The sequence below is a fragment of the Epinephelus fuscoguttatus genome, linkage group LG2 (genome assembly GCF_011397635.1).
Source record: "Epinephelus fuscoguttatus linkage group LG2, E.fuscoguttatus.final_Chr_v1".
NCBI classification, from domain to species: domain Eukaryota; kingdom Metazoa; phylum Chordata; class Actinopteri; order Perciformes; family Serranidae; genus Epinephelus; species Epinephelus fuscoguttatus.
This window is the reverse complement of record NC_064753.1, coordinates 40623293-40650037: the sequence shown is the minus strand read 5'-3', so window position 1 is coordinate 40650037 and position 26745 is coordinate 40623293. Positions and strand designations below refer to the sequence as shown.

Genomic DNA, 26745 nt, shown 5'->3' with positions numbered 1-26745 from the left:
ACTGAATATGTGTGTATTAAGAATGTAAAATAATGTTTAGACGCAGTAGGGTTTAACAGTTGGGACTAATCAAACGCTAGCCAAAGCAATAACAAAAGACAGCACAGTGCCATCATTGCAGTCAGTTTCTCCCAATTAGGATTCTTTCGGTGTTTATTGTTCACAAGGTTTTTACCAGTGGCCGAATTATCCGCAGAGGTCTCTTCCTCTTCAAAACAAACAGACCAGGTGATTAAACCCGGTAAAAACACTGAATAATGCAGTTTCACATTAAAAATCTGGGTTTTTCTGATGCTGTTCGGCTCGTTGCGGAGAGACCAAGAGCCCAGCTCCTGCTAATGTGTGCTCAACTTTTTTTGTCTGACAACTTAAAATCCAGACGTTCAGGAGGTTTTTACCAGGAGCTGAATCATCCGCATAGGTCCCCTCCTCTCCAAAACAAACAGAACAGTTGATTTAAGCTGGAAAAACCCCAAATAAAGCAGCGTCATGTTAAAAATTCATGTTTCTCTGATGCCGTTCGGCACAGCAGGGGCTGGAGCCGAGCTGTCGTTGACATTCGCTCAGCTTGTTTCTCTGATAACTTGAGATCCAGACATCTAACTAAAATCCATCATCTTTTTAAAACCTATTGTTAAAATAAGATCTAAAATGTGTATCATAAAAATTTGGCTTACATAGGCATAGGCTTCTGGCAGACAGGCGACGGCGACCAAATGACGCGGACTGTGTCCTTCATTAAACTTGCAGATTTCTCTGGGTGTGAACATTGTCCAAACGTTTGAGATAATGTAAGTACAAAATTCCACAAAATACATAACATAGGTCCTTTTTAGACATTTTAATGAGGAAAGGTTAAATATCACGTCTTTAGGTTGGTGAGCTATAATCCAGTATGTGTTCACTCTTCCTGTACCTACTGTAATCATGTACACAATGTCCCTTCTTTATATCCTCCAATAATTCTTCCATCTGTTCTCTCTAGTTGGATATCTGCTGCATCAATATATGGGGATCTTATTTCCTGAAATCCTAATATCAGGACATTGGGTGATCTATGGCTAAAATTGGAGGGTTTTGAACCTTTGATTAAAAACAGACTCGAGTATATTGGGAGCCATTGAGGGGAGAGTTAATTAGAGCAGTGAGACACCCCGATGACCCGTTATCTCTTTGGTAATTTGGAGTCGAGACACATTCTGTCTCATAATGATCTCAGGTTAGAGGAAGAGCGAAGATAAATGTCAGTCGAAGTCTTTGTTTGAGCTGAGCAGCTGCACAGTGAGAGTATATCTTATAATGCTTTATGTAGCTTCTGTTGTGTATGAGCAAGATGTTAACGGGATTTTCTACCAGAGACGAATGCAACTATTGAATTATTTTGTTGTTTTCCAGGCAGGCAGCAGATTTATGCCTCGATTTCGATGTGTGTCGTTCATACCTGACTGCGGTCTGGTGATGGCGCTCTCATACACAGGAATCCCCTCCCCGACGTTATTGAAGGCCTTCAGTGTGATCACATAGTGGGAGCTGGGGTCTGAGAGAGAGAAGGAGAATGAGAGGTTAAGGCAGAGTGTAGTGGGAGAGACATGAAGAGCGAGATAAATTAGATATCCAACCGGCTAATCAAGCCAAAACTCTCGAGACTCTCAACTCGTAATTGCGATATTGGCCAGAATGAGTATTTGAATACAATCATTCCTCTTACTGTGATTGTAATGAAGGATTCAATTATGCATATACAGATATTTTGCAACAATTCCTCCCCCAGATCTCTTCATCTCCTAAGATTATCGTTTAACTCTTAATCTACTTCTAGACCCCTTCCTGGAGCTTTGATGACTGCAGTTTCATTGATGATGATTAATCAATAAATACCATTAATAAAACCAACAACAGTTTGACCTACATAATGGACTCAATGAGAACAAAATCTGTAATTACCTCTGAAACAAACTGTGTGTCTTCTTGAGTTTTATTTAACCCTTTAAAAACAATCGTTGGCATAATCCTTTATATCACTGGTTCCCAACTGATGGGTCCCGGTCCAAAAGTGGGTCGCTGGGTCCATTCTGAATGGACCGCAAGTGACTTGCAAGTTTGTCAAATTTGGAAAAAAACACACTTTATTTTGAGGTACAATGAATTTCTGGACAGATACTGGACAGAGACAGCAAACTAGCTCAACGACATGGCCAAGCACAAGTGATGCTGAATGTTTTAAACTCTGTGGACCTTGAACTAATGACCAAGAAGAAATCTGGACCCTGTGGCTGGACCAGTTGGGAACCACTGCTTTATATATATATATCAATATAAAATGAAAACTATAATAGCTAGAACATTCATTCCTTTAGCAACAGAAAGCTAAGGCTTATGTATTCTATGTCATCCCATTGTAGGCTCATGATGACATCATTATGCTACATCACATGTGGTGCAAAACCGCGCAAAAACATTCGGTGACGCCAGAGGAATGAATAATGAATCCATCATAAGGCATCAGCACTCTGCTCATAAAAATGAGCATATCTCAAAAACTCAACAGGTGGTGGTAAATGGTGCCACTTCTGTCTGGAAACCCGTGACCTCTGGAGTTCCACAGGGATCTGTGTTGGGGCCTGTACTGTTTGTTGTTTATATAAATGATTTACCAGATATGTTACAATCTGATGTGTATCTTTTTGCGGATGATACTAAAATGTTTAGAATAATTACTAAGGATACCAACACAGCCCATCTTCAAGAAGATCTCCATAGCATGAGAAAACATTTACACACTGGGTAATCTAACGACAATAAAATTAATTATACTATTGGAGAACCGGTGGTCCAGCACGTGGATGAGGAAAAGGACATAGGTGTAGTGGTTGATAGTTCACTTGAATTCCACACACACATTTCAGAAGAAGTTAAAAAGGCAAACTCCATCCTCCATACATAACACACAGAATCCAGTATCACACATTGTCAGGGGTAAATCATGGACAATTAGTGGTCACTGCTGGTTAAGATAAGCGAACTGTAATGCTTAGTGCTGCATTTAGGGAGGCAAAACCTCTGCTCTGATGGAGGCATCTGAAACTCATTAAATACTTATATCAATTATTATGGTTCACTGACTTCTATAATGTTTTAGCTTATATTTTACTGATTTTACTCCAAGAAATGACAAAAACAACAAGCAAAAATACCACTGTAGGGCACAGGCAGACCATTGCTATTGCAGAGTTTAAAGGGTTAAAAAATGAATTAATCTAAAATCATGAAATTAGTGGTGGAAATAATTTGTGTCAGTTTCTCTAACGACTGATCCTATGCAGAGAATTGGCACTCAGCACAACATTTCAGTGAGGGAGACCTTTCATTTGATGTTTCATTTGCTTTGATGACAGCGAGCATTAAAATCCTCCAAAACAAGTTTGTTTTATTTAAACAAAATTTTTTTTACCTTTAATTATTGTGTCCTCATTAGGCCAATCTGTATAATTAGCGGCTCAGGCGTGTGGTGGAGAGGATCTCATTAATTCTGTAAATACTGACTATGAGGCACAGATGAATTGCTTCATATTGTTTGTGTCTGCATTTGTTTGTTTGTAATTAAAGTCTCAAAGAGCCAGTCAGTTTATTTATAAGTAGGACAATCACTGTGATGTTTTATAAATGCTAACATTTTGGGCAAAAGGTACATTCGTCCACTTGGCCCTTATCAATATTTGACTTGTGGTATTTGACAAATCAGTTGAGATTCTTTGGTGTCATTATGTAGGTGACAAATATCTGCGGAAAAATAAAACACAAGCATTGCAGTGTTTTCATGAACATGTAGCAGAACAGACTGAACAGTGGTTTGTTCTTACCGAGGTTCTCGATGGTGTAGTAGCGCTGCTTGTAGTCCACTTTGATGGTCTGAGCATGAGGACTGCCGATGCCATAGCCGATGGTGTAGCCGCGCACCACAATGTCCTGGTTCTCTGGCGGCGTCCAGCTCACCACGATGCTGTTGACCAATGGCCGGACATGGAGAGAGCTCGGCATGTCCGGTACTCGTGATTCTAGTGATGAAAACACAAAAATGACTTAAAAGTACAGTTCACGACAAATCAAAAGAACGTATTTTTCTTTTTACCTGTAGAGCTCTTTATAAATCTAGATTGTTTTGGTTTGTGTTGCCGAGTGTTGGAGACATTGGCTGTAGAGATGTCTGCCTTCTCTCTAATACAATAAAACAAGATGGCACTCGACTTGAGGTGGTCGTAGGAACTATTTTCTTTCCACCGAACTACACCCATCAACTGATATCACTGCGCAGAGGGAAGCATGCATCTACTCATGGACGAGCAGCTCTTGCTCTGGACAGTGCAAGATGTAAACATTGAGGGCATCCTCACTGGCTGAGCTCTAATGTTAACTAGCTCAGGTTAGCTGGGTGAGCTAGCAGTTGATGCACTGTTTTTACAAATGTATTTTTGGCGCTTTGAGCACCACAAGCCGAGTGCCATCCAGTTCCATTATATTGGAGAAAAGGCAGACATCTCTGTGGCCAATATCTCCAACACCAAGCAACTCACACCAAAACAATCTAGATTGATAAATAGCACTACAGGCAAGAGGAAAAATATGTAATTTTGATTTTAGGGTGAACTGCTCCTTTAAATTTGAGTCCTTTAATGCCAGAGAAACAATCAGGTAATAAATGCTAAAAAAGACTTAGCAGTAAAAAGACTGGAAACATGAACTCTAAACCTGGTTTAATCTGTATTATTTAAGTATAACTGGTGCTTTTACCATCCAGGTCGCTCTCAAACGTCTCCGCCGTGGTCCAGTCAGTGGCTGGTCCTGTGCCATTCACCGTCATGGCCGACACCCGGAAGGAGTACTCCGTTCCACGCTCCAAAGCTGCACAGGCAACACAAACAGGTCAGAATCAAAGCTCGGGTATTCAGACCGAGCTGTAGCTGAACTGAATCTCAAGCAGCAATAAAACCTCTCATTAAAAACGTCTCTCTCTTTCCAAAACCTGATTTTATTTTATAATTTACTGCTGCTCTCCACTCGGCTGGTCATCTGGGGTTTCGCATCGCAGACACAATAAATATTTTGAAAGCAGAAATATTTTAAACAGATGCCCGATTCGTCTCTGCAGAATTTAAGGAGAAAATCTATAAGCCTGCCTGGGGACGGATCAAATGAATGTTTCTTTGGTGCAATTAACTTTCCTTCCCTCTTATATCATGAAACCCATTCAGATTTATTTTTTCACCTTTGATTAATATGTTTTAGGGGGCTAAAAATGCATTTACCGTTAAAGAGCATTAAAGGAAAAGTATGTAATTGTAGCCAGCACAAAAAAATATAATAATAAAGGGGTAAAAAGAGTTTGAAAAAAAACTTTAGGAGGATTTTTAGTTGTATTTTAGAGTTATGTCTCCTTCAGAAAGAGCTGTTTCACCGCTGGGTGCCGGCTTTGGTATTCACAAAAGAGGGGAACGCCTGCTGACAAATGATGTGTTGCTGTATTAATTTGCTGTAAAATTTTTCATCATCGTCATATTGTCCCATTTGCACGCTACATGCTAATCCTGTAGTCTGTTCTCTCTGTTCCCACTATTCTGGGCCACCCTTGGGGGTAGCTTCTGAAGACTGCCTAACTATCCGTGCCTCCGAGGCTACAACATCTCCTTCTAAACGCTTTTGAACCAACAAACACCCCTCTGTTTCACCCCCCAAGAATGTTCTCAAAAATCAACTTTTAAGTGTATATTCTCTTTGATGCAGCACACAGCGTGAGGCCGGGCCACTTGAAAGTTGCTGAGACAACATCTAATATTAATCACCATTGCTGTGTGTCTCTGGTGATATTGTGCATATTTTGGTGGGAGCAGCGGGTAACGCTGGGATACGGTAAGACGTGTAACTCCGTCTCAAAGTACTCAGATGAAATGCAGATGTTGACTTAATAAACAGACTTCCAGCCTGACTGACTCCAAACAACATATCAGACATGTCTTCAGTCTCAAAGATCAAGATTGTAAATATTGTAGCACGTCAGGCTGAGCTGACAGTATCTAAGTTACATACAGCCGAGATAAAATGGAGACTGATAGCATAAGTGTTTTGATGTAGGACCTATATAGAGCATCAAAAGGCAACACTGGGATTTGGTGGTCCCTGAGAACAAAAAACAAGTTTTCTTTCTGCAGGCACCATTTTAAAATCATGCTCAGCAATCACATCAAAATATATTATAGAAAAGTCGGAGACCGTCTATGGATTTAATTTAATACTGCAGGAGAAGAGCTGCATTTTGAGTTAAGAGCACAAATCTCTAACAGTGTTATCACTATCTTAATGGCCCTGTTCACACTTTGCATCAAAACACACCCTGAGTGATCCAAGTGGACGGCTCTGAACACAAGTGTGAACACAGATATGACACAGATATGAGGAGCAAAGTGAGACTGAGCAAAAGTGTTGACTCCAGATGTATTAAAATGCATTTTGATGCCATGTGTGAACTGTTGTCCACCGCCGCACTAACTGGATGCTATGGTTGGGTTTTGAGTTTTGTATTTTTAAGGGTACCAACTGAATTACGTTGGTGCTACAGAGTAACAGTTCATGTTAAATCCATCAGTCCAAATGTCTAGGGCTGCACAATTAATGGAAATATTATCAAAATCGCAACTGGTCAAGTGCACTGAGGTGCTACAGAGATGCTCCAGCCCACAAATCATATTATATATGTAAGGGAACGTGCTAGTTTGGTACTGAATGTGTGAATATAAGTGAAAAACTAATCAACAGACAGAATTAGGAGTTTACTCTCTATATAAAAACCTCTAGAAAACCTAAATTCATAAGAAAGACTGTCTTCCCCCAAGTAAGACAACAAAGAAGCCATTTGTTTATTATTTCTGTACATTTATGACAGTCTACATTTACTGTAAAGAGTTCGAGCCTCCTTTGGAGACCTGCAGTGTCATTAACTACAAGACCCACAAGGCACTGGGCCAACTGAGCCAATCTTTGGCTCATTAAATAGCTTTAAACCTCAGAAATGTAAGTGATGTATGTTCCTTCAACACAGGGCCTCAATGGTGATTAAGGCCATAGCAACAGCACTGGAATCTCCTATTGGCGCAAGTGAGGTGTCAATGAAAAGGCCAGGAGTTCACCTCCATTTTGGCATCCAGCCGGCTGGTTTGTTTACATGCAGGGTGGAGAAATTATGGATAATACGTGAAGAAATATGAATGTTTGAAGCGATGCAACAGCAGTTTGTGGATATCTACAGATGTAATAATGTGTTTGGACTAAATATTTTGCTGGATTTAGATCATCTGGACTACTGGCAGTGTGTGAGAAATGAACTGGGCACTGTGTAGGCAGAGTTTCTGTCTGAATAATATTGATCTGTGGATTTAAACTATGCTTTATAGGTCAGTTATAATTGTTTGTTTCTTGTCTGACATAGGCATTTACTAAGCCTGCTGTAGCAGTTGTATCTTGAAATGGTCGGCAGTAATGGAATTGCGAGGAGCGTAGCTTTCAAATGATATTTCCTGTAAGTAAACCACTTACACAACAACAAATACAACTGTTGTTTTACATATCTTAATAATCGAAAAACACCTACGAGGGGCCCACGGATGGGCCGCTGGATTACATTATAAGCTTTCTACCAAGATGAATATTCAGATGTAACCTCTTTGTAAGGACCAACAATTTGATTAGTAACTAATTTACTAACATGTTTTCTAAACATCTGTAACTGATTACAAATACATTTTTTTGTAATTTAATTACGTAGTAGTTACATGTAACTTGTTACTTCCTAACGAGTCACACATATGCATTCATAAGCAATCAGACAGAGACAGATAAGCTCTTAAAAAAGAGCAGAGGAGCAAAATTGCTTTTTAATCTAGTACATCAACCCTGCAGCTTGTTCAAATTTTAATTTTTCTCATTACAGAGAAAAAAAGGTAGTGTTGGGTACTGGTACTGAATTGCAGGTACCAAAATCAATATTGGTTTAAATGTGAACAGTGTCCAAACCCATTAGGTGTAACTGGATGTGCAGTGCTTGGTCTAAACTGGGTCTTTAGCTCCTCTCCACCTACACAGACAGTAATAAATGCACCACATTCACACCCACTTGCAGCACATCACTGGGCAGTCTTTCTGAGAAACTGCACCAGCAGACAAAAACTTCAGAGCCCATTACCATCGATGAGCTTGTAAAGCTGGGTGCCTCCGGTGGTCTCAGCTGCTTCACTCCTCCGTGATCCTTTCCGGTATCTGATCTTGTAGCCAGTGATCTCCCCATTCTGGCCGCCAAGGGGCGGAGGCTGCCACCGAAGCATGATGCTCTGAGGGAGGAAAAATAAGCGAGGATGAAACAAAAACCCACATTTAGCACATGTGGGACCATCTGCTTTTGGGCCTGCAGCTGTAGAGGTGACCTCACGGCTTGGCAGGTACCATCACACCTTCCCACACAATTTGGCAAAGGTGTTTGTGTTAACGTAACTCTGCAGGTTTACTGTTCTGTTGGCCAGAAACACTGTCTCACCTGCCCCTCCCCTCTCCTCCTGACAGTGGTGCAAATGGGAGGGCCCCGCAAAAACAAACACCCCTCTGAGCATGGGTGACGCAGTGCAGATTGACGCATTAGGAAGAAATAAACACATGAATAATAGAAGGAGGTGTCCTGATGACTGGGGTGTACACGTGTGCATGTGGTCAGGTTAACCCTGCAGAGACTCTGAGGCAGGGAGATGAATGCAGGACTTTTGCTGGCGGGGCCTCGCTGCACTGTTGTGGGATTCATGCATCTGAGTTTTTGTGTGTGTTTAAAGAGATAGGTGGGGGGTAGCCCAGCGTGGGAGAAGAGTTAATTAACGCTTCCCCACTGTCAAACTGATGCACAAAAGCCTGAATACACGCAGAGGGCGCACGCACACACACACACACACACACACACACACACACACACACACACACACACACGTTCCTCCCCAGCAAAGTCAGGGGAATTGCACAAATTAAATTTGTGTTAAGTGTGTTCAATTATTCCATTTTTCTTATTACACTATCGGTCCCAACTCGTTATGCGTGCTGCTTTCCTGCCTTCTTTTCCCTAATCATAAAAACCTGTTTAATTGACTTTTGGAAAATCACAGGAAAAGAAAGAAAAAAAAGGTGCAAAATAAAAATCACAAAAACACGATTTTCAGTTTTTCTTGCAGGTTAAAGATGTGCGGTTCTGCTTGACAAAACCCAAACAGCAGACTGAATCTGAAATGCATGTTGATTAGTTTTTTCTTCTCCCTTAGTTCCATTTGGCTGGGCGTTTCTAACAGCTAATTGCATAAATGCTTTGTATCTATATACTTGTACCAGAATTATTGACTTAATGACTGTTTGCATTCAGAATTAAACACAATGACGACAAAGAATAAAAACTCAGATGACTAATTTCAATAATGCTTAGGAATAAAGGATGCCAGATGTTTGTTTCACAGTTTGAAATGGGTTTGTTCGGGCCTAATTGGAGAGGGACAGCTGGATGTACACTATCCATTCAAAAAACAATTCAGCTACAGTTCCCGTCCCCTCCGCAGAGCGTCTCCTCTCCATTTTACTCTTAACATTAGCATGAGTGTTTTCTCTCCACAAATCTCAGCTGAGTATCCCTCAGCATGGGTGGCCAGTTCTCACTCAAGCTGCGAGTGTGTGATAGGATTGTCTACCAGTTTTTTTTTCTTCCTAGTTTGCTTTGACAGTTCTCTCTCACTCCGGTTCTGCATCGACCAGCAAAGGGCTAAAAGCGCCGGCTGCTGCTTTTGTAGTCAATGCATGCACCCTGAGGTTTTCTGTATCTTCTTCTCTTTGCTGCTCGCTCTGTTTGCACTTGCTGTCTCACATGTCATGAGTGAGAAACATCTTTTATCAAATTTAATCCGTCACTCGGGTGGAAATATACAATAAACAGGCCTACAGCTCTCTGTTTGAAGATCAAATGGCTAAAGAGACAGGCAGCTCAGGCCGGTTTCCTGTTTTAATCAGGGAGCCTGTTGTGAAGCCTGCAGCCACCTCAGCAGGCTTATCTAATCAGGAGTGTCACGCAAGAACTACAGTATGTTTAACTGTAATAAATCTGATTTAACAACGATACTTAAAAAGAGTGTGAGACACCTGGAGTTGTCAGCTTGAGCTGTGAGGAATCTGATCCGGTTATCTCGGAGAAATTCAATCTAGATAAAAGAAATCTCACTTTCAAACACTTAAATGTGTTGTGAATTTATTCTATTCATCCTGTCTCCTAAAGAAACATGTTAACCAATAGGCTGAAATGGCTGTTACCAGGGTAGCTTCGTTCATAGCATCCTGATAAGCATTGATCTGGCAAACTATAGGTAAAAATACACCAAGACATCTATCTATGTTAACTGAGCTAATATGGCTGAAAATCATATATTTCGATTAGTGTCTTAAAGGGACAGTTGGAATTTTTTGAGTTGGGGGTTGCATGTAAATCTGAGGCCATGGTCCTGCTGGATACTGGTGGATTACCCCCTCTGGGTTGGGAGTGAGTTACTGCCACAACCGAGGGAGTACTTCGGGGTCTTGTTCATGAGTGAGGCGAGAATGGAGCGCTTCTGCAGTGATGTGGGTGCTACACTGGTCCGACGTGGTGAAGAGGGAGCTGAGCCGGAATTTACTAGTCCGTCTACGTCCCAGCCGTCACCTATGGTCATGAACTCTGGGTAGTGACCGAAAGAATGAGATAGCAGATAGAAGCAACCAAAATGAGTTTCCTCCGTGGGGTGGCTGGGCTCAGCCTTAGAGATAGGGTAAGGAGCTCGGACATCTGGAGTGAGCTTGGAGTAGAGCTGCTGCCCCCTGTGTCTAAAGGGGTCAGTTGAGGTGGTTTGGGCATCTGATCTGATGCCTCCTAAGCTCCTCCTGTTGGAGGTGTTTCAGTAGGAGGCCCCGGGGCAGACCCAGAACACGCTGGGTGGATTACATATCTCATCTAGCCTGGGAATGCCTTGGGGTCCCCCAGGAGGAGCAGGAAAGCGTTGCTGGGGAGAGGGATGTCTGGAGTGCTTTGCTTGGCCTGCTGCCCCCCAAGAAACAGCCTCAGATAAGCAGATTAAAATGGATGGAAGGGTGGCTATATGAGGTACTTATCCATAGTCAGTGTATAACCAACAGTAGAAGTCCGTTGGCACGACCCCAGTTTGGAGAAGCAGCAGGAGTACTGAAACGGAAGCTAAGCAAAGTACTGCTGTGGATGGGTGCCGCTGCAAAATTTATTTTAGCCACCTAAAAAACATTAAAAACAGTTTAAGTGTGCACTATATTTAGAGTATTTTCACTGCTTTACCTTCCTGTCAGACAGCCCGGCCCCTTCTATGCTCTAAGCTTGTTAAAGCCACCAGACTCCTTTGACAAAAACACTAATTTTAGCTCAATGAACACAGGAGCTGCTGGTTGACCGATAAGTTAGTTAGTGTTATTGTGTGACGTTGGTGAGTCTGAACTTCCCCTTTTAAACCCTAAAGTCACACAACAACACAAACAAAATAACTGATTGAGGCAGCAGTAGACCAGCAGCTCCTGTGTTCATCAATACTAAATTAATGTTTTTCTCAATGGAGTCTGGCTTTGAAGAAAACAATATAATGGCTTCATTTCTCTGTCAGATATTGCTGTCGGACTTGATGGTTAAGCAGTGAAAATATCTTAAATATAGTGTACACCTAAACAAGTAGTTAATGTTTTGGGTGGGACTTTCTTTAGGTTGTTAAAATACATTTTTCTGCTGACCCCTCTATAGCAGTACTTCGCTGAGCTTCCATGTTCCTCAAACTGAGGGTGAACTGACTGATATCTAGAGTATCTTATACACTGCCTATGGATAAGTACCTCATACAACCCTACTTCAAAATATCCAAAGTATCCCATTAACTCCCTAAGAATTATTTTTACCGTGCCTACATCTCCCAGACTAATATTGTTCCATATCCATTTAGATTTGAGCCGCAGGCTTCTTTGCCAGATACTGTACAGATGGAGAGTGATACAGAGGATAAAACCTTCTGACAGGCAAGTCTCCTGCCGACGAGAGGATCGATGAGGGTTCACACACCCTCTTAACCAGCTGGGGCTACAGGCCTCTGACGCAGCTAATCACACAGAGAAACAACGGTGTTCAGGCCCGCAGGCTACATACTGTATTTGCTCAACTGTTTGTGTGTGTAAGTGAGTGAATGTTTGTGGATTTGGTGAAGCAGATATGTACACTGTGGACCCAAACAGTCAAGCTGCAGGCAGTTTAGGTGCATTTCTCATTTGGGTGTTGCATCTGAGGGAGTGTGAGCAACAACTGTGAAAGCTTTTAAGTCCTCAGCAAGACAACAGAAAAATCGAGAGCAGTTAGACGTCCTTCAAACTGCGGTTTCCTGTTCAGTCGAGGAGACTAATTCTTACCTTTGAGTTCTGGACCTCCAGGGTGAGGTTTTGAGGAGGAGCACTCGGTACTGTGAAGCAAAAGAAAAGAATTCCTTCAGTAAAGAACAAAACAGAACACAAGCATTACGTTTAATTATCTTATATTCTGATTAGTTGACTGACAGAAATGTAGCTGGCAACTATATAAGTGATTTTCAAGCATAGATAGATAGTTTATTATATGTCTTAAGGAGAAAAATCTTTTCCACAGTAGCTGTACAAACAGGAAAGACATACAGAATTATTATACAAATATTATACAAAAGAGACAGAGGGATGAACTGGCATTCTACTTACCACAGTCTGGTTCTCCTGTAAAATCAAGATGAAACATACACAAACCTTGTGTGGCTTTTGGAACAAAGCTTGTGCTAAAATCTAGTCTATACCTGCGTCCAGAAAGGAGTAGGTTAAGTACTTGTGGGGACGATGCCCTGGATCATGTGTAATTGTGAGTGCTTTGCAGATCAGGGATGAGGTGCCACAATGGTATAGATTAGAGGCAGGAGCCATGGCAAGGCAGCAGGGCCCTGTTCATTCCTATGGAAGTTGTTCAGTGGCACATGATCCAATATGATGTTGCTGCAGTGTATATTTTTACCCAGATTATCGGCACTACTTCTGCATCATTGTGCCCACAGAGCAGGCGCACTAGAGACTTCCACTGACCAAGCCGGCTACTTCCACTTTAGTGCTCCATTAACTTGAATGGGGATAAATAACAAAATCGTGCAGCTCTTCTCGACTTCGCAGATGTTATCAGACCGAATGGATTAAATCCTGATAATAAAGGGACTAATTTTGCAGTGGCTATGACGTTAAAAAAATGTCTCCATTGACTGACAGACGTCTCTTTCACCACATAAGTCAATGGGAAAAAGTCTTTTTGGGCCGCAGGGCATCATGTCAGAGACCAGGAAGTTGTAACTCCACTGTTTGGCCACTTTGAAAATTGGCTTCAAAGCCTGGCACACTTCCCAGGGGGACTGGTAGGAACCGTATCACACCATAGAAGGAATAAGCATCTACTGCTAACTCACTTAGCACCACTGAGCTAACTAACGTTAAAGCTCAGCCGAGGAGGACTTAATTAATATTAAATGGGGGTGTAAGATAGTATACATATGAGTATCGCAATACTATGTTTTGTGACACTGCAACGAGTTTTAATTAATGTACATGCAAAGATTCGTGACGTAGGTTCACTTTATGTTGTATATAAGGTTCACCATTAATCGGTGAAAATACTTTTGAACGGTTACAAATTGGTCTATAGGTTAATTTTGCTACCTTTCAGTTTACTGCATTGCACACCACCCAGGTCTGGTGGAAGCTAACGTTAGCTAATGTCGCTGCTGATTCGGCGATTACCACTTTTAACAACGTCGCCACCCAACAGCGCTGCTGTGGAAACACTGAACCCACCCTCAGGTCTCCCCCCCGTCGCCACAGTAAGTAAGCAGCTAAATTAAACTTTTAGCATTTAGCTAGAAATTAGCATTGTAACTACTGTTAGCTGAGTTAGCACCATTAGCAGTGTCAGCAAGGTTAGTGGTGCTAACATAGTTAAAAATGCTAGTTTAAAAAATCTCACTGTGGACATCTGGAGGGAAACAGGTGGGCGGCAACCATGTATGCCAAAACTGTAATTCTACAGCAGTGCCGACCCAAACTGCGACACAAGCCAGTGGTTTCATTTTGAGCCGCAAAACCTGTTAACCGCTGTTAACTAAGTTAGCACCACCGGCAGGTTAATCGCTAATTGCTAAAATAATCATTAATCACAGTCCTAATCAACTGCAAGTTAAAACTTGCTGTGAAAATGTTAGTTGCCAGATTTATATTTAAAATATGCTGTTGATGACTCCATTTTACATACATCTATAATACTTTACACAGTGGTATAAAAATGAATCAGGGAATGCCATAAAATAAAAGCAGTCTTCGTAGATTTTCCCTTCATCAACCAACTGACCGTCAGACAGAGTGCGAACTACGACGTCATCAGTGGAGACACCTGGACCGTGCTTGTTGTTGGCCACCACACGGAAACTGTACTCTGTGTTCTTCTTCAGACCAGTCATGGTGTATGACTGACTGTCTATGTCCACATCCTGAAAGAGAGAAGAGGAATTGTGTGACTACAAATACAAATATCAAGGTCTTCAACTCAGATATTAAAAATATTTCCAGATATAACAAAATAAGTCTTCATAGTTAAATGTGCTCACTGGAAATTCGATGTGTAAAGACGAGATGGAAACCGAACAAATCACGTAAAGTTAAAATGAAAAAAGAAAATGTTTTATTCTTGCAAAGGTTACCTGCAAAAAGGGCAAAACACAAATTCATTTCAGCATCTCACTGCTGACAGCATGTTGATAAATGCAGTTTTGTAATTTTAGCATCCGAGTTTGAAACTGGCACAAACATGCTGTAAATGAGACAGTTCAAATAGATTTACAACCCGAGCAATCTCTCAAATATGGCAGAGCTACAAAATGTGATGCCTGCTTTCATCATTTCATCACACTAACATTTCTGTTTGTAATTCTGTGTAAAAATGTCATCTTCCACTGAGAAACAAATTATGCCGTCTGTGATCACGACTTTTTGCTGTACAAATTGGGCACTCTGGCACATGCCCAATTACTTCGAGTCGATTTGCATTCAGCGCTCTGCTTGTGACATTTTGAGTAAAAAGTGGAGACTTTTGTGGAAATCTCATCTTGCTTCCAGAGCGGCCCGAGCGCAACCTCTGAACTCGGGGCATATGATCGCCTGTGACCGCATCACCCCGAAGATACATCATCTGTTGTCCCTGACTTCCCCATGTCCTTTAATATTTCATGTCCTTTGAGCACTGCGTCTTTCTAACTTCATCTCTGCTCCGTCCCTTTCCTTCACCTCTTCCTTTCCTTCCAGCCCTCTCTTCATCTCTTGCCTTTTTCACCTCATCTCTGGCTCTCTTCTCCAGGGAGCTGAGGCATCATTACTCAGTACGCTGGCTGACGTTTCATCCATTATCATATTAAAGGCTTTTTAATGCCTCACTGGCTTGCACACTGCTACTGCTGGGGCTGACTCAATATCTAACCAGCTAAATTCGACTCTGGTGACGGAGTTAGACCTGCAGAAAACCACTGGGTGAATCATATCTGCTTTCTTTTTGCACAATACGTGTTTCACTGTGAGGTGCATAATAAAGACTGTGGCCAAAAAGCAGTACAAAGAGTCTTTCGGCAAATGATTAGGAACTCCTTAGCTCATCACAATTTACATTAGGCTGTGCAGTCATATTCTTTTTATCTAATGAACCCTGCAGCACTAAGCGTCAGCTACATACAGTACTTCTCCTCTTACAAGGTCTTACAAGTGTGAGCAGTGACATGACGACATGAGCTGCATGTTTCTGTCCAACTCTTAACAATGTGCCATCAATAAAATGACGGCAAAACAGGCAAGGAAACATTGTGAGGGCCTGGACACATGTCGTGTCTTGCTTGAGGTCAGGCTCTGGGTGCTGCTCTGTGCCTTCTCTGTGGTAACTTTCGAGGGTGCAGAGGCAGGTTGTGCCTCATGTTGCAAAGCAAATGACAGGTTTGGAGTGGATCGTCTTCCTGGCGTTGCTTTGGGAGTGTGTATTTGGCCTAAAGTGCTGTTTGAGGGATAGATATGAAGCTCTAGGTAGCCCCTGTGCATAGAATGATATTTAGAGAAGAAAGTAAAAATATCTGCTGGCTGCGATTTGTTGGTCCTTGTCCCGTGACATGCAGTGTGTGCTGCTGTTTTCTAATAGTTGATCTTTGTCTGTCTCAGGGTGCAGTCACTTTCGTTTTTGCACAAACAAACATAACGTGTGTACAAGCCCTGATGCTGGAAATATTACATATGTTTGACGGCTGAGTCAGAATCATAGTTCAGTGTCATCTATTTAAAAATATGGCACTGTATGTTAAAGGAGCTCTATGCGTAATTCAGAGTGTACAAGTTCTCTGCACAAGGTTTTCAACATGTAGGTTGCTGAGCCTGTGGCTAATAGCTAATGGTGCTAACTCCATAAACAGCGCAAAACAACTGCAACAGTGCTGACAGAGCTAATGGTGTTAACTGGGTGGAACTGGAAGGGTCAGCAGTACTCTTTTGCATTGACGTCGTCCAGATGTCAGCGGCAAGTGCCATATGAGTGCAGTGCGAAGCAGCAGCAATGAGCTGGAATACACACATGCACAAACAAGCACACATGGCCGGACCCTGTACTACAACAAATCACAGAGCAACTCGGACTTCAGCACACGCCATGGTAGCAGGACTTCATTTTCTGCTCAGGATGCCATGGTTACGCTATATCTACTATCTACAACTACTGCAGCTTCTTCTGGACAAGACGAATTTTCTAAACTAACCTGTATTCAAAATATTTTATTCCCTCTGCAATTTGTCTTTTAAATTCTCTGTAATTTTTTGTTTTTATTGATAATCACTCTATTAACATTTTTATTATCTACAGATTCCTTTGTTTCACTGAACTCCGTGGCATATTTTTTATTTCTGATTTTTATTTACTACTCATCTATTTATGTGCTGACATGTTACTATGTGTGCAAAGTGTCTGAATCTCTGAATCTCTTTCCATAGCAACGAGTAGTTTACTGCTATATTACTGCTCTGAATGTTGGATACAGAACCTTTCATCTGAAATCATATCCAGATTTCACTTGCATTATTAAGTTCTGTATTATTTCTTTTTTTTCAATCCATCTTAATGTCTTCACATCAAGCTTTTTATTATTTTGTTTCTAAATCTATTGTTTTGTGTGACTTCATTATGAAAGGTGATGTGCAATCAAAAAAGATCTTTTAATTTATTCAGTCACCAAATCTGTCTGTGTTTCAGATACCTGAAAAGCTCTCTCCTAACATAATTAACAGCTGAGTGAGCAAACACCACGTCCTACCTGTTCGGTGCCAAAGCTTTTGTCTGTGTAGTACAACTTGTAGGTGAGCATCTCTCCATTGCCAGTGAGCGGTTTGTCCCAGCTAAGGGACACAGAGGTTGGCGTGTTGGACACCGCCTGGAGGTTGGGAGCAGGGCCGGGTACTTGCACTGGAAGAAAGACAAAATTAGAAAACCATCAAACCTGACAATTTTCCTTTGTTTTATCTTGAGCTCTCTCCATTTCTGTTGCATTTTGTTACATCTTGAGGACAGGAACTCAATTTAGCAATGTCCAGTGATCGCTGCCAAAAACACATTTCTTGGCTACTTCAAAGCCACATTTCCTTCGTGTTAGCGAGAGCTGAGACCACGAGACGGCTCAGTCCGCTGCAGCTCTGAGGAGACCAATCTGTCCCCTCTGGACTGGGCTGCCAGCCATGTTTGATTTTCTTGTTATTCCCACGAGAAACAAACCGAATGTGTGCCTCAACAAAAACATCCATGTGCATCTTGCATTCCACTAACATCTGCCTCAAGCCTATATTCAGTGTGGCAGACAGTTTATCTCATTTGCGCCGGAATATTCAAGACAGGGAGGCAGGATTAGACAGAGAGGTGTGTCTGTGGATCAGCTCTGTTTTTTTTAAGACACAAAGGGCAGAAATGTCTTAAATGTTCAGTCATGTGGTACTATATCTAAATGTTTACACAAATACAAGAAGTCTACCTTTAAACTCAGCTCTGTGTTAATTCTGTTATGATGATTAATATTTTTAAACTTTAAAATCTGACATCTTATAAAAACAAATGAGAACATGAACATTAACATATGCAAGTTTATGTGAACTTGTCTGATTACTTTATAGCCCCTGAGAATAGGGGACTATAGATAAACAGGGCTGGTATTTCTACACTGTTCATCTGATGCAAATGTAAACACACTTAAATTAAAGCTGACAGTCAGCACTTTAACCTCTAAGTAAATTTTTCATTTCACATCCAGTGTGCTGTAAGACAGAGCTAACATAACATAATATGTATCACTGCCCTAATAAGTTGTGACTGCCTCGTACATAGAAAATGTCAGTTAGGATATGGGCAGTGACATTTCTTGTTGTGTCTGTACTGTGGCTGTACACTGGACTTAAACTGACAAAGTGACTGTGACGTTAAAGTGCTGTCAGACGTAGATCTGTGTCTCTACTGTATGAATCTCGTAAGCTTTGGCTGCAGATGTTTTTGACAGAAGCGAGAGGCAACCATTTCTAAGACTGCACGGTAGGGGTGTGCGGTAACAATAATGTGCGGCAAGAAATGGCAATATTCCTGCTTATTGATGTTATAAAAATTATGATCACATTGTTTAAGCATGCCATTGTGTTGTGCAAGTCTGGAGGATCATTCCTGTTTTATTCTATAGCAACTGCAACATCAGCAAGCGGTTAGAGAGAGAGAAACAGAGGGTCAGAGACAGGTCGAGGACAGTGTCATCTGGAGGACAGTGTGACAAGACGTCACACCAACTGAAAACCATTGTTATCTATTTAGTCTGTACTTGATAGATTAGGGGAACTGAAACACCTGAACTCCAACGCCCAATTGTACTGTATAAAAGCTTGCAGTAGATGCTCCTCAGGGAGCCTTTCCTCTGTAACCTCATCTTGTGTGTTGCACTGTGAAACGCTCCTCTTGTACAAGATAATAAATTCTGTTAAACTTTGATATTTCGGCTCCGGTCTCTATTTGCTTCAAAGGTCATTACAAACAAATTCTTATGACAATTGACACAAAGATGTCATAATGTTACACACAGCAAGAACCTAGGCTACCACCTACGCATGTGGCCTAGGCCGTTGTGAGCATTTATACTTGTGTGGTGGTTTGTCTGTGTCACTCTGCAGTTACACCTCCAAAACACTAGTTGGCAGCGGGGTTTCTGTGAAGTGCTATTTGGTTTAGTTGATTAAAAACACCCCCAAAACACACGTTAAACACAAGTACACAAATTAGCTTCGCTATAACTCACAGCATTCACAGACAAAGCACTTGTCTTTATCTGGACACATTTTCCCCACAAATACAACATGCTAATGTTTTTAGCACAAGCCTATGGCATTTTACATTGTATAAATTAGCCTAGCGGCTAGCGGACTTTTCCTCTTCTCATATAAAACCAGGGACAACAGCAACATTTAACAAAGGCAACCTTACGAAATTTGGCTCCATTACAACTCACAAGGTTCACTGACAAAACAACTGTCTTATACTAAACACGTTTTCCAAACAAATGTAACATGCTAACGTTATTAGCACAAGCCGATGGCATTTTACATTGTATAAATTAGCCTAGCAACAAGCGACAGTTTCCTCTGCTCATATGAAGCCAGGATAAATCACACACAAGACTTAAAATGCTATTTTTGAGGAGGCTTTATTGTCTTCACAATTTATTGTTTCTTACATGTGAAATTAAAGTAAGTAAAAGTTTTGTTTCCACTGAGGGAAATGGTTTCAGCTTATAAAAATAGACAAAAGGTCCACGTTGACTTGTAGTTACATTTCTGGGGAGATGCATTGTCAGGCTACGGCGTCAATTCGACGCAGAAGTATAAATCCCGATTTAATTCCAAAAAGGGGAATGACATCAGTAGTGTGGAATCAGTGCTGTCGTGAGGCCTTGGCGTCTGGGACTACAGCCCTAAATGTTTTATGAAACACCCCAGACTTTTCCTACTCTTTTCAAAGTAAACTCAGTCAGTGGCTCCTCTGGCAGCCGCACAGCATCTCTCCTTCTCCTATCTCGTGGTATGCACGCAAGAATTGGCGCTGCCATGTAATTTTGTCATAAACCTGTTGTAATGTAAGCCTATGCAAAGCTTGACAAAAACTTAATATGTGTAAATATATGAAAGTCTTCATAACATAACAGCCTGTCAAAATCAAAGCAGGTATGTGTGTGCATGTGTGGGCTGGGAGGTCTGATGGTCAGCGCTGAGTGACACAGTGAGGAGAGTGAAGGAAAAATGGCAGAGCATACAGGTCCAGGTGGAAAAACAAAACAACTCAGTCTCTTTTGGATTTTTCCAAATGAAAAGGGAGGGTAAGAAGAAGGCTTATGTCATACATTTTAATTAATTTACTTATTTTGTTGCCACTGTTTGTGCTTGAAATTAATAAATACATGTTTTCAGTATTTTGTCCTATTATCCAGAATAAAATTATCACTAAAACATGCTGAAAATCTGATATTTTTTGAAGGCCATGTCACCAACTCCTAGTGCACAGATATCAGAGACGTGGGTTTGAGAGTGTGTGTATGTGTGTGCACAGGTGTATCAAACCAGTCTCTGCTGAGAGGTGACACAGTGCAGCCTTGTGTGCACATGCCTGGCACTCAGACGCAGGTCAAAAATTTAAGCTCCAATTCATAGCATGTTGTTACACTAAAAGTGCACATGCACGACAGAGATATACTGCACAGGTACAGGCCGCCCTCACTGCTATCCCCACGGGTGGCTAGCCGCCTGCTGGCAGGCATTAAGGTGCAGTGTGTGTATTTGTGTGTCTGTGTGTCGATACGTTCGCCCTCCAACCAAGGACACCAGTAGAGAAACGGCGGCTGACCTACAAAGTGACAGTGACTGAGCTGTAGCTGAGCCGGGAGGTGAGGGACGTCCACCCTGACAGTGTGCAGGGAAATCCCCGTTGCAGCACTTTCAATTGTGGGTGAAACTGAGTGATTTGGAGCAGCAGCCATGGGGAGGCTTACACACCAAAACACAAAGAGAAAAGAAGAAAAAGGGAACCACTTTGTCCTCTCGCTCCCCTCACTATTTCCTGTGTGTCCTCAGCTCAAAAGCAGAATCTCTGAGCAGACTGTGTGAGGGAAATGTTTTAGAAAAAACCTGGAATACTAATTTCAGATGTTCCTTACACAGGTAGGCACGGTTTAAAGCAACACACACAGAGGGATTATAGTAAATGTTGGGGCATAAACAAGAAGAGGCTTATAAGAAGAAAACGCTGCGTTTCTCTGGTCTGCTGTTGGGTGGTCTGCCATAACGCACAGCACCAAACAGCCTCCTCTGTGTGTGTGAGTGTGTTTGTGTGTGTGGTGTCTGTTTGAAGTGAGCGTATGCTGAATGTGAGTGAATATTTGTTTGTGTGAACGTTTATTTGCACATTTGTGCGCTCCTCTTGAGTGCATCCTGTTTGCTTCTGTGTGCCAGCATGAACATGTTTCCAACAAACTGGCTGGAGTTTGCCTTTATGTTTATGTGTCCTGTTTACTGAGCACATATAAATGAACGTTTGTGTGTGTGTGTGTGTCTTTACCTTCAGCCTGGGTGGCCACTTTGAGCGCTGCAGAGCTCTCTCCCTGCCCGTTGCTGTTGTGGGCCACAACCCTGAAGCGATATTTGGTGTCTGGCATGAGGTTCTGGATGGTGACCTGCATCTCACCGGGACGGCTGGTATTCACCACTCGCTCCCTGATGTGGGCGCAAACACACACACACACACACACACACGCACACACAGCAGAACATTTTAAAAACTCAATGTCAACTCAAAAATGTCTTCTATTTACAAAAAACAAGATACATTTTTAGTGTGAGAACATAACTGGAAAGTTTAGTGTACTACATAAACTGATGGATTATTGATTGTAATCGTATTGGCTGATGGTGTGATGTGCAGTATTTTAACATCTTGTTAATGGACATAAATGTGTATATTTGCTGCCTTATTGAAGGGGCTTATTTCAGTATTGACTCATCCTCCAATTTATTTTCCAATTACCAGATAAATTATTTAGTCTATAAAATCTTCCTGAGCTTTGGGGTGACATCTTGCTGAATATGTCATAGCATTGGACCAAAACTCAAAGACATACAGTCAACACTAATACAAACCTGAGAAAAACACAACCCAATTGTACAATTTTGAAAACCACTGTTATGCCCAGTCTAGGGGTGTCTGGGACATGACATGAAAGGCCCCCATCTTCCCCAAGTTCCAAGAGAACAGAGAACATATGCAGCAAAACACAAACAAAAAGAAATTACGACAGCAGTCGTAACACCACAGATACATTACACGTTACCTACTCAGATATGTTGAGACTTAACATTTCTCAAGAACGCTGGTGAAGGTGGGGTCAGGTCTAGGCACAAAAACCAGTTGGTAATATTTAGGAAGAGATCATGTTATGGCTTAAAACACCCATGTTAGGAGGCATAAAAGCTGCTTGAAAAGAAGGTACATGTCAGTAAAAAACACCCAGGTGTAGTGCCACGAACACCACTGGGAAACGCTGCAATGTGCCGCTCTAAACACCCAGGTACCGTGAAAAACACTGCTGGGGAAATATTACAATATTGTGTTTGTGAAACTTGTAGAAAAGACTCCTACACACTGAATTGGAAAAATAATGATTTAATACTGCAATATTTCGGTGACTAGACCTTCATTGGGCAAACCTGACCTGATGAAGGTCTAGTCACCGAAATGTTGTGGCATTAAATCATTATTTTCCAAGTTAGACAGTGTCCAGGAGTCTTATCTACAAGTTTTATTCTTCTCGTCCCTCTCCTGTGCACCTGCTTGAAAATAGATGTGCGAAGTATTCTGAAGTATGTGTTTGTTAAAAAAAAAAAACGCCCTGGTTCGGTGCAACAAATGCTGCTGGGAAATGCAGCAATGTGCCGCTAAATACACCCAGGTTCAGTGCCACAAACACAGGTAAAAACGCCGTGAAGGATTGCGAAATAACAAGCAGTGTTGTTGGTTTCTAACATTAGTTTGCAGCTTGGCAGTGTCTCAGAGGTGAAAAGCCATCAACCATGCCCTCCACTTCCAGATGAAAAAGTCATCATATGTATTATATCACTTAAGAAACACTGATATGATACGTATGAAACGTGCAAACGTAATGTATTTGTGGTTTGCAGAAATGTACAATCAACATTTTCCTCTAGTAACTCGACTGGAGAAGCAGCAAATTCTCACATTTATGGAGCTCTAAACAGTTAATGTTTGATGAATGACTCAAATGAGACATTTTCAGTCCATCAACTTGTCAGTTAATCAATTAATGGACCAATGATGAGCATATAAGCACCTATCTATCTAAAGTAGAAACAGTATATTCAGTTCCAGCTAAACCAGCACCTGTAAACCCAGCCTTCTTCGTCTCCATGCATTAGCACACACAGTAATGTATGCACTTGCATCTCAAGCTCCAGCACAGGGTAAAACACTTTTTATGCATAAGGCCACTTCTGAAAATGACTTACAGCTATTTTACAGGGAAAACATAAAAAGTAGCCAAAACGCTGAAGGAAAGTGTGGAAAATCCTCTCAGCTTCTTAAATTTCCTCCTCAGCCGTACACAGTAAATCCTCTACACATGAAGCTGAGGGAAAAATCATCACAGAGCCACTTAAAAAAAAAAAAGTGTTGGAACTGAATTGTTTTGTTTATACTTGGATGTTAAAAGGTAATCCTTTGAGGAAGGATGTTTGTTTTTAATTAATTAACACTTACTGCTATGCTAAGTGCCTTAACTGCCTTAACTGCCTTAATTGGATATTTTCAGAGTGGTCTGAGACTACTGCGCAGGAATGTATGTGTATTAGTACCCTGCTGACTCCAGCAGTAATGTGTGTATTAGTACCCTCCTGGCAGTAGTACAGCTTAGTCTGTGTACTACCTGCTAGTGCCCTCCTGGCTGTAGAAAACAGAGTAGGTTAACTCGTCTCCATGGGGTTCGGCTGGCGGGCGCCAGGTCAGCTTGATGAAGCGGGTGGAAACCAGCGAAGCCACGACATCTCTTGGGGCGGAGGGGGTGGGCCCTGCTGGACTGGCTACACCTCCGGAGCCTGGCGTTACATGGTCAGTAGTGTTAGGAGTCAGTGAGGGGGGAGGGAAAGAGGGCAGGGCTACATCTTCGGGTTGGGAGTAGGAGGAGGAGGAGGGAGGAGGAGGAGGGAGTAGGGAGGGGTGGGTGCAGCGAAGACGGGGAGGGGCGGGAGACAGTGGCAGCGTGGGAGGGGAAGAGAGGCATCCGAAAAGGAACAGGTCGAGGAGAGGAGAGGAGAGGAGAGGAGTTGAAATGGAAATGACAGTGAAACGAAAGAAAGGAAGGAAACAAAAAAAGAAGAAAAAACAAAATAACAACAACGTAACAAAAAAAGACTTTTGGCGTGACAAGGAACCACATAAATAAAACACTTCTACTACACTCACAAGGCTGACAAAAGCACAATACAAGGGGGACTACACATGCAGATCTACACACAGCTCTCTAATGTCAGGGTAGTGGGAGCAGAACATAGCGTCATACATTTCATTTTCACAGACAACCTTCCTGCCAATCTCTGATGAACAAAAATGATTGGTTTGCATTTTTATCATTTTTATTAACTAAAAACTGGCAGGTGGAGGTAGACTTTGTTTTGACAGGGACAAAGCCACCTTCTAGCCTCTCAAATGCACACAGGAAGCCCGTCTGTGCTCAGGGAATCAAAATGTTTTAGTTCAGACACGGTGCAGCAACTGAACTAACCCAATCCCTAAAAAGGTCTAGATTCTCTCAACTAACACACCAGATGATGTTTTTGAAACACGTTTGCCGTCACATTCCACAGCCTGGCCACAGAAATGTTCGTGATTTCATTTGGTGGTTTTTCTTTCTTTTTTGGAGGAACAATCTGCGGTCAGACTCAGCGAGATCTGCTTTCCATTTGCCTGGCAAGTGGGCGAAACGAAACCATACGGAAAGAATGTCAGTCTGTATGACATTTCCATTTGTTTGCAGGTCAGGGAAATTGACTGGAGGGCAAAGCCGAGATACGGAAAAGGAGCACGGAGAGTGAAGTGTGCAACCGGTGTATTATTACTGCAGAAATTGTTTTGAAATGCAAAGCGGCTGCCGGCGTATTTGTCTGTCATGGCATGTGGACTAACCACTAACCCGGCTTTTCAATATTTGTTTACATTTCAAATTCCCAAAGTTCACTGACTTCTGTTATTGGAGTGATATGAAGCATTTGCTGCTATTTGGTCCACATACATGTCTCTACTCTCACCCATTTAAACACTCTGATCTTTGTGTTTATTAAGAACTGACTGTGCATTTGCACAAACCTCTGGGGGAGCTTTAGCTTTAAAGGTCCAGTGAGTAAGATTTAGGGGGATTGAGTGGCATCTAGTGGTGAGGATTGCATATTGCAACCAGCTGAATCCTCTGCAGAGGTCTCTTCCTCTTCAAAACAAACAGACCTGGTGATTAAAACCAGTAAAAATGCTGAATAAAGTAGTCTGAAGTTACAAATCAGTTTTTGCCGATGCTATACGGCATGTTGGAGATGGGCTGCTAACCCAGCACCCGCTAGTGTTTGCTAACCCTTTCCTCTGATAACATAAGATCCAGACGTTCAAGAGGTTTTTATGAGGAGCTGAATCATCCTCAAAGGTCTCCTCCTTTTCAAAACAAAAGCACCCAATGATTTAAACCAGACAATGCTGAATTATAAGAATATGATCATGGCCCAGTACTGAATGAATTTGTTAACTGGTGTGACCTGTTGTTCCTCCACATCAATGTGTCTAAGAAAAATGAGATGTTTATTGATTTTTGGAGGAGGCCCTGCCTTCCTGCTCCTTGTGTGATCAAGGGGGAGCCGGTGGCAGCAGTGCAGCAGTACAAGTATTTGGCCACTGTCTTAGATGACAAGTTGAATTTTGATGTGAACACTGACAGCATCTTTAAGAAGGCAACCCAACTCCTATTCTTTTTTTTATGAAGCTGAGGAGTTTTGATGATAGGACGATCATGAAAATGTTCTGTTCTGCTTTTGTTGAGTCCGGTTTTTCTCTGAACATTGTCAGTTTGGTAAGCTGAGTCTGACAAACAAGAACAAGTTGGAAAAAGTGATCAAGTTGAGCTGTAAGAACACTGGTTCAACATCCCCTCCATGTTGAGTTTCAGATGCTTCCATCAGGGCGGAGATTTTGCCTCCCTAACTGCAGCACCAAGCGTTACAGATCCTTCATCCCATCTAGTCTCACTTATCTTACCAGCAGTGACCACTACTTGTCCATGAATTACCCGTGACAGTGTGTGATACTGGATTCTGTGTGTTTGTATTGTACTGTTTTGTTGTACTCATGATTACTGTCTGTATCTCAAATTGCCCCTTGGGGACATTAAACTTTTACCTTACCTCTGAAGCAGTTTCACATTGAAAAAAAAAAAAAAAAAAAAGTGTTTTTCTAGA

The 26745-nt window shown here is 41.8% G+C and overlaps 1 protein-coding gene across 11 annotated transcripts in view; it reads right to left on the bottom strand.

Annotated features, from left to right (window-relative positions):
* Positions 1 to 26745, bottom strand: part of neo1a (neogenin 1a) — a 248723-nt gene that overhangs the window by 23792 nt on the left and 198186 nt on the right. For 10 of the 11 annotated variants that reach the window (XM_049597522.1, XM_049597561.1, XM_049597586.1 and 7 more), the window contains exons 8-16: positions 24177 to 24411; positions 21800 to 21954; positions 17484 to 17632; positions 14501 to 14639; positions 12505 to 12554; positions 8231 to 8375; positions 4789 to 4899; positions 3861 to 4055; positions 1442 to 1537 (exon numbers count right to left, since the gene is read on the bottom strand). In XM_049597522.1, the coding sequence (XP_049453479.1) occupies positions 1442 to 1537; positions 3861 to 4055; positions 4789 to 4899; positions 8231 to 8375; positions 12505 to 12554; positions 14501 to 14639; positions 17484 to 17632; positions 21800 to 21954; positions 24177 to 24411 (1275 nt within the window). The remainder of the gene's footprint in view (positions 1 to 1441; positions 1538 to 3860; positions 4056 to 4788; positions 4900 to 8230; positions 8376 to 12504; positions 12555 to 14500; positions 14640 to 17483; positions 17633 to 21799; positions 21955 to 24176; positions 24412 to 26745) is intronic. The other variant, XM_049597570.1, reaches the window with a different exon arrangement.